Here is an 8416-nt window from a genome sequence, read left to right on the forward strand (position 1 = left end):
AATATTTCTTTGGCCTTTTATTTTTTACACATGCCTGTCAATGAATACTTACTTAGTAATCATAGTTTTAGAGGATTTTTCAGAGTGAAAGTCTGGGCAAGTAAACAGGTAGTACAATGGATAGTTAAAAACACAGATAAATAGGTTCTAATCTCAGCTCTGCCACTTACTCTTCTTATGACCTGAAGCAAACATTTACCTCTCTGTGCCTTAGGTTCTTTACCTTTAATATAGGGATGCTATAATGCCTATTTTGTGTGATTGTATAAGGATTAAATGAATATCTAAAATATACTTCAAGTAGCATCTGACAAACAGTAAGTGCTAAATAAATACTTGCTATCATTATTCCCTGAAAGAAGGTCCAAAAATGACTTTTCAAATTTATGCACACATGGAGGCAGACATGCTTGCACACTTGCATTCACTCACTCACACATAAATGCATCTACATTGGTTGGCCAAGGCTGAACAAGAACAATAGTTTACCTAATATTGAATTAGTTAAGAACTTTGTGTAAAGTGGATTCTAATGAAATAAATACTTTTTCCTTATAGGGAGGATGACTATTATATTGAAGACACACCAATTTATGGTAACTTAGATAATGTGGTCCCAGGTAAGTTTTATTTTTCCAGAAACTAATACACCCTCCTCACTTAATTCCACAAATAATCTGAGGTGACTTATTTTTGTCACAGTCACATTTAAATATCCCAATAATAACATAAATTCAAGCATGTTTAGCATGTTATTTAGTATGCATTTCCAAAGACACACATTAAAATTGCATTGCAGCATTAGGTGTAAATTAGCATCCTGTTTTCTATATTCTCTCCATTTCACTCTAGCAGTAATGAGAATACAGGAAGACTCTATTACCATGAATGTTGACACACATAGAATTCTGTGAAATACTATTTCTAGAACAGAAAGTGGCCCAACCAGGTAAACAGTGTTTTATGCACCATATGCAAAAGCAAATCTACAGTGAAATATCTGGAATAATAAATACATTTTCTGGTTTCCCTTGTGGAAACTTGTTCTTTGTAAGTAGAGACCCTGGGGCTGTTTTGATGGCAAGTCGGGAAAGAGAAGAGCTAAATCTTTATGGAGTGGGTTATATATTTTTGTTCTGATGCAACAGGTCCTCATCAATTCCCTATACCCGTTATTACTTGAAACATCCCAACCACCCAAAACAAAACACCTCAAATTCCCCAAAACAGACCACTGTGATCTGATCCCAGAGCCTGATGGGAGGAGCCAGGAGGGTGATGCTAACACTTAAGCCCATCCTTGCCCTGCAGGCACTTCACTTAATGCAGGACAGGAGAATTGGGCTTCACTCCTGCAACACAGAGTCTCAACACAGAGATGTCCAGGAATGGACTAAATGGATCTGGATCTCTGTATATCAAAATAGTGTGGAATTCTAAAGTTCGGAATGTGAGAGTTGTATAGGAGTCAAGCATGTATATCATTGTTGTCTTTCTTTCATAGCAAAGTTCCCTCTAATCTCCTCACTCTGAGGAAGCAGGAACTATTTTTCGGTAATGAACTAGTAAAGTGAGTTTTCCCTCCTGTTTCACCTTGTGGAATCATGGTGCTTCCCTATAAGATTTGAGCACTTCATTGTTTATGTATTCTAGTTGTTTAAAGCCACCACATCTACGATTTCCATGTCTAAGTGAGCACAAGGGTCACTCACACAGGTTCTGATGTAGGAGGTCCAGGAATCTGCTATTTAACAAGCCTCCCATGTGATCCTAATGCATGTTTTCCATGAACTATGCTTTGAGAAATATCACTCGATTGACCCTTTTTTGTGTGTTGCTTTCAGAAAGTGGTAATTGGGAGGTGCCTTGTACTATAGTAAATATATCTATTTTTTTCTATGGGGTCAAATTGGAGCAGTTCACATTTCTGCCAAGTCACTGGCTATCCTACCTGTCACTAATTCTCTTTCCTGACCCTTTTAAATAGGTGTATTTGGGGTAAGAAAGTCATGAATGATTCACTAAGCCTGTCCCCACAGGGTGAAATGAGTGCAGGTCTGCTGGCTGGTGGACAGAAACTCCAAGTACTTAGAGTCAGCATCAGACAGCCCACCTTCAGAACAGCCTGGTTGAACTGTTCCTGTCACTCATTTATGGGATAAAAACCATACTCTAAATCCTTTAAAAAAGAACAACACAAAAAGATGTAAGGTTCAGAATGCTGCTGAGTAAAACATTTTACTCACAGAAATAATTACCAGATTGTAAACATCAATGTAGATGCACTGTGCATTATGCCACCGTACATCATTTGCAGTTACTCTTAAATAGAAGAGAACACGAGCAAAAATTTAACTCATGGGATTTCTACAACAAAATCTAAATGGTAGTTTGAAACTGTCATGGCCTACAATGGTATTAAAAAAAAATGGCTAAATGGCTATAATCTAGTCCTTATCCCAAGTGACTTCCCTTTGTCTTATTGTTAATGCTATGGGGCAAAAGACTTCTTACCTAACCTGCAGAGAGCAGATTGTGCTTGCTTACCTCTGCGTTTTCATGATAAAGACAAATTAAATGATTCTTAGAGGTTTCATATTTACAGCTAAGTGTTGCTTGGGTCATGTCTCTTTACTTGTGCCAACATATTTTGTTTTTCCATTGTCAATCATAATCTTTTCAACTCCCAAGAACAAATGGATGAAAATTGTTATGAACAAATGAAAGCCCGACCAGAGAGATCTGTGAATGAACTGCAAGAAGCCGCCCGACCTGCACCGGTGAGTTTTGTTTTCTGTATCAAGGGTCAAGTTTAGTCGAGATCACAGCACAGCTTCAGGTTTCAAGAGCAGAGAAAGAGTGCACTCTGACACACAGTTAAAGTAGCTGTTAGAACATTTAGAGTAAATATGTCAAGTTTTGGGGCCTGAACTCTAAAGGGAAACTCGAAGACAAGTAAACGCTACTCAGACTCAAATTCAAAGAGTCAAAACTGTGTACAATTACAAAGGCAATAGATTTGAATGGAAAAGTGGATTCTCTTCCTAAATAGTCAATTAAAAGAATTATGTGTGTCACAGAGATAAATATAAAAGTTGACACATGTATAAGGCACATAAGACCTAGATGTTAGAAATTTATGGGAAGAGGAGGGAAGGAGGAAAAGAGAGAGGAAGGGAGGGAAGGAGGGAGAGGTCTTTAGTTAAAAGGTAAATTAGCTGGATATAAAAGATCATACTTCTATTTTACAAGGCAAATGAATGTAAATTTAAATACAAATCCTATGGCTTTGGTCTTATGGCAAGAGATGTATTTGCACAGAGCTTAATTAGAAATAGGCAGGGAAATAGCTTAAGCAAAAACCTATAAAAACCTAAGGAGAATTGGAGAGTTTCTCCTTTTCCTACCACAGTCATTCAACTTCTTCAGACAGAGCACTGACTTCATCAAAAGCCATTCACAGTTCTTAGCCTATGTGCCGCTGAGGTATAAATTTCACTTAAAATAACTCTTATTCCTTCTTCTCCCAGATTTTGTTTTTTCAATGATGTTCACTCTTGCTACTATCTAAAAACAGCTGTAGGACAATATTTCCTATGCAGTTGTGATGTGTCAGGTTTTGTGTTATGTGCTTTATAGGCATTATTCTCTTAGATTCTTTGAGGAAGGCAGTATTATTATTCCAATTTGACAGTCTTGAAAAGGATAAAACACTTGCCCTAGAGCATTCAGGTAGTAGGTGGGAAAACAGAATTCAAATTTTGTCCCATCTAACAGAAAATATTCTCCCCGTAAGATGGATCACATCTTGGAAACTTCCCAATAAGGTAGAATTTTTCTATTTTTCTTTATATGAATTCCTTCCACAGCCAAAATTCTTGAAATTTTTAATAAGAAAACAAGATGTGGTGAGGTCTAAGGAAAGGTAAAATCGCCCTCTGATGAGCAAATCTGTCATCAGATGTTCAATTAATTGTGAAATGTATTTTTACAAAGAAGGAATAAAAAACTGCATGTAATAATATGACCTGCTAAATCCATGATAACAAAAAGAAAACCTCTAAAAGAAGGTTACCATATAACCACACCATCCGAAATGTAGAAATTCACAGCACCTTAGCTACTAGTAAAAAATCTGAAAATCTGGAATAGAAGTAGCTATTTAATGCATATGACTTGAATAGGCAAGCTTTATTTGAGCTACATCTGCTTTTACCTAAAGTAGAAATTGTGAAAAGTCTTTAAATGTCCTTAAAAGTTTGCTGTTTTATAAATTATGCTGGAGGCCTGGTGCACAAATTTGTGCATGGGTGGGGCCCAGACTGGCCCTGATCAGGCTTGGCCAGCTAGGGGAAGCTGATGCTGGAGGTTGGCTGGCTGGCCCCACCCCTGATCTGGGGTGGGGGAGCAACCAGGGGTGAGGCCGGCCAGGGAGGGGCCATGGGCAATTGGGGGACTGGCCCTGCCCCCATTCAGGGTAGGGGGGTGGTCAGGGTGGGGCTGGTTGGAGGGAGGGGCCACTGGTGGCTGGCCAGCCAGCCTCACCCCTTGGTCGAACTCACTGTCAAACTCCTGGTCGAGGGGGTAATTTGCATATTAGCCTTTTATTATATAGGATAATTAAAGATACTCTAAGTAGATTTGTCTTTATTACATCCTTCTCACAAATTTAGTTTCACTAACTAGAAGTAATTTCTTTACATTTGCTCAATTCCATTTTATTAGAATGATTATCAATGAACACACTGCCCAGTTTGCTACTACAATACTTACTATAGTCAATTACAAAAGCATAAGGAATCTATGGTATTACGCATGAAGCTTAATGGATGAAGTATCTGTTGGAAAAATGGAAATAAATTCTTTCCCCTTTGAAAATCATATGTACAGTTCAGAACTTGTAATTTCAGCATCTCAATATTCTATTAACTAAGAAGAGTTTATCGGGAAACCTAATAATATAATCAGTCCACAAGAATTCTCATATCCTAAAAAGTTTGAGGGACACAGTGTGTGCTTGCTCCTCTCTCTTTTCTTCATTTCAAACTCTCACATGAATCTCTCCTTCCCTCCTGTGTCAGAAGCACCCTCTCTCCTTTCCAAAGCCAACACTACTGCTTACGCTCTTGACCATTTCTCCTACTTATTTCCAGATCTTTACCTTAAATCATTTGTCTCCATTCTCCACTTTTTAAAAACTAATTCTTACTATCATTACTATTTACCAATATGCACAAATCACTCCAATATTTAAAAACAAAACAACAAAACTTGACTTCAGCTTGTTTAACTCCTAAACTGATTCTTACTTTTCTCTAGTGTTTCCATTTCTTTCCGTAGATACACATTCTTTTACCTCTGGCCGTATATTTTCTACCCATGCACTCAACTGAAATAACACGCTGGAAGTCACAGTGACTGAGCCATGTACACTTTGTGGTTCTTTCTCAGGATCACTGTTTTTGAAATCTGCAACACTTGATAAGGTTGACCAATTGTTGACCAGACTTATATTGTTGGGAATGCTGTAAGTTATAAGTGTAGAAACCCAATTCAAAGCACTTTAGCATTAGAGGAAAACCACTGGTTCACATGGGAGGGAGCTGAAAGGGGGTATTTGTTTTTGACATGACAGACTATGAGGGCTCACTTCGCATGTCCTCCCTCCTGTTTCCCTCTGTTACTGACTTCATGCTCTTCCATTACCACACACTCTTCCCTTGAGGCTGGACAAGCCTCTGGAAGACCCAGGTTTTCTTCCTCCCAACTCCAGGAAACAGCACGTTTTCTATTCCTGCATCTGTACATCAATCCCAAACGTGCCGCACAATTGGCTCTGCTGAAACCACATGCCTTCTATTCTTGGACCAACTTCTGTTGCCAGGGGGATGGATGGTGTGATTGGTTCCAGCCTAGGTCACAGGCTTAGTCCTGAGCTGGGTCTGGAGTACAGCACTGTAATCCAGACCAGGGAAGGGAGAGGAATTCCCTGAAGGAAAATGAAGAATTATTCCAGTTTGCCTGAAATAGAGAGTTTATGCAGGGGAGTAGTAGGAATCAATATTTAAAAGGTGGAGTAGTATCAAGCATGGAAAACCTTGAATGTCAGGATATGAAATTCAGACTGTAGTCTATAGGCTAACATTTTGGAGACATGATAGTAAAATATGCAAGTTGTGTCTTAGGAAGGAAATTTGAATATAGCATATAAACTAACTGGCAGCTAAAGCCCAGAAAACAAGCTTCTTGCTTTTCAGAGAACTTAGAAATCCCCAGAAGTCATCAAAGTGACAGAATGGGCTAACAATAAAAAAATTAACATGCCTCTCTTTTTAGGCAATCGATGAATCACAGATGTTTTACGCCTCACTGAATCACAATTGTGAGGGGAAGCCCAGAAAGCCCAGGAAACAAAATACTTATGTGTCAGACAAGAATGAAGATGAGCTGTTACCTGGAATGAACACCAGCCTTCCTGAGACTACCCTGGTGTACAGTCTCCCACCCGCGAGCCCGACAATAGAGGAAAACATTCACGATGATCCCGTTAGACTGTTTGGATTGATTCGTGCTAATAAAGAACCTGTGAATTAGCTGGATTATGATTCAGCTCTTACTGAAGAAGATTGGGAGGGAAAACCCACAAAAAACCCCACACAAGATCCCTCTATGACACAGCATAATGTGGCAGGGTGACGGTATGATCATCTGTTGGTGGGATGGTGGTTTACCTTCTTATCCAGAACTTACGTTCTTGCACACTGAATAGAATGTCATGAAAATCAGTTTTTCGAATCAGTTATTTGAATTCACTTGACAAATGTCTAATAGTCAAATGTAAAATAAAATAAAGTTTACAAACTGAGCTTGATGGCGATGTCACAACTTCACCAACAATGATTAATACTCAGTGAAATAAAACCAAAACAAATTTTAAGCATTAAGCGTGTTCTGGAACACATTAGAAAAAGAATAAAAGATCATTTTTAAAAGCATTTCTCTTTTCTAACCAAGGTGAAATATCCCATAATTTGAAGAAATTTCTTTTTAAAAATTTATTTTTATTTTATTGAAAGTATTGGGTCTATACAGATTAATAAAATTATATAGGTTTCAGGTGTACAATTCTATACTATATCATCTATATATTGCAGCGTGTGTGCAGCACCACAAGTCAAGTCTTCTTCCATCCTCATTTATCCCCCCATGTGCCCTCTTCTTCTTCTCCCATTTCCTTCTGGTAATCATAATACTATTGTCTGGGTGGTGAAGATTTTTGTTTGTTTGTTTGTTTGTTTGCTTAATCCCTTATCTTTTTCTCCCAGCCCCTTAACTCCCACCCCATCTGACAGCTGTCAGTCTGTTTTCTGTAACTCTGAGTCTGCTTTTATTTTGTTTGTTCATTATGTTCATTAAATTCTACATATAAGTGAAATCATTTGGTATCTGACTTTCTCTGGCTTATTTCACTTAGCATAATACTCTCCAGCTTCATACATGCTGTCACAAAAGGTAAAATTTCCTTTTTTTTTTCAGCCCAGTTGTATTCCATGTGTAAATGTACCACAGTTTTTTATCCACTCACCTACTGATGGGCACTTGGGCTGCTTCCAAATTATGGCTATTGCAAATAATGCTGCAATTAATATGAGTCCATATATTCTGTCAAATCAGTGTTTCGGGTTTCTTGGAATATATTCCCAGAAGTAAAACTGCTGGGTCATAAGGTGAAAGAAATTTCTGATTGAAAAGCATGGGAGGCATTTAAATACATTCCCAAGAGAGGTGGGGTACTCTTCATAAATAGTGTTTTTTTCCAAATAGAAATATATTTGTTAGTTTTAAAAATTATTATAAAATTAATGCATGCTTCTGTAAAAATAAAAAAGTGTCAAAAAGAATTCAGAAATAGCCCTAGCCAGAAATAATCACTATGAGCAACTTCCTAAATATCCTTCTAAATATTTTTCTTGGGCATGCTCACGTACATATATCAATTGTGGTGTTTTGTTTTTTTAAATAAAAAAGAGGAGTGATCACTGTATGTAATTTATTAAACTTTTTTAATTTAACAATACATTCTGGATTTATTTTCACTGTGATTTTTAACTACAGTTTTGGGTATGCGAAGCACAGAACTTATTCTTGTATTATTATACATTGTTGTGTTTTTATACGAACAACTATAAACTTACTTTTGCCCCACTTGTCTTATAATTTTAATTCTTGTATAGCATCTCATTGATGACTACATCCGAATTTATTTAAATAATTTTGAGATACATTTAGCTAATTTCCAACTTCTGTTTTTTGCTTTTACAAATAACAATGTGATGAGAATGCATCTCCACATGTGTTTAGGTACTTATCTGACTTCTTGTGTAGTAGGGAAGGAGTTGCTGCTTTAAAAGGTGTG

The 8416-nt window shown here is 37.4% G+C and overlaps 1 protein-coding gene across 2 annotated transcripts in view; it reads left to right on the forward strand.

Moving 5' to 3' along the window:
- The window catches only part of LOC118677073 (T-cell receptor-associated transmembrane adapter 1), a 32764-nt gene extending 25899 nt beyond the window's left edge, over positions 1 to 6865 (forward strand). For both annotated transcript variants that reach the window (XM_036351843.1, XM_036351844.1), the window contains 3 exons: positions 559 to 620; positions 2692 to 2780; positions 6337 to 6865. In XM_036351843.1, coding sequence (XP_036207736.1) covers positions 559 to 620; positions 2692 to 2780; positions 6337 to 6594 — 409 coding nt within the window. In that variant the 3' untranslated portion in view covers positions 6595 to 6865. The remainder of the gene's footprint in view (positions 1 to 558; positions 621 to 2691; positions 2781 to 6336) is intronic.
- The last annotated feature ends 1551 nt before the right edge of the window (positions 6866 to 8416 follow it).

This window comes from Myotis myotis, unplaced genomic scaffold (assembly GCF_014108235.1).
Source record: "Myotis myotis isolate mMyoMyo1 unplaced genomic scaffold, mMyoMyo1.p scaffold_m19_p_2, whole genome shotgun sequence".
Classification (NCBI taxonomy): Eukaryota; Metazoa; Chordata; class Mammalia; order Chiroptera; family Vespertilionidae; genus Myotis; species Myotis myotis.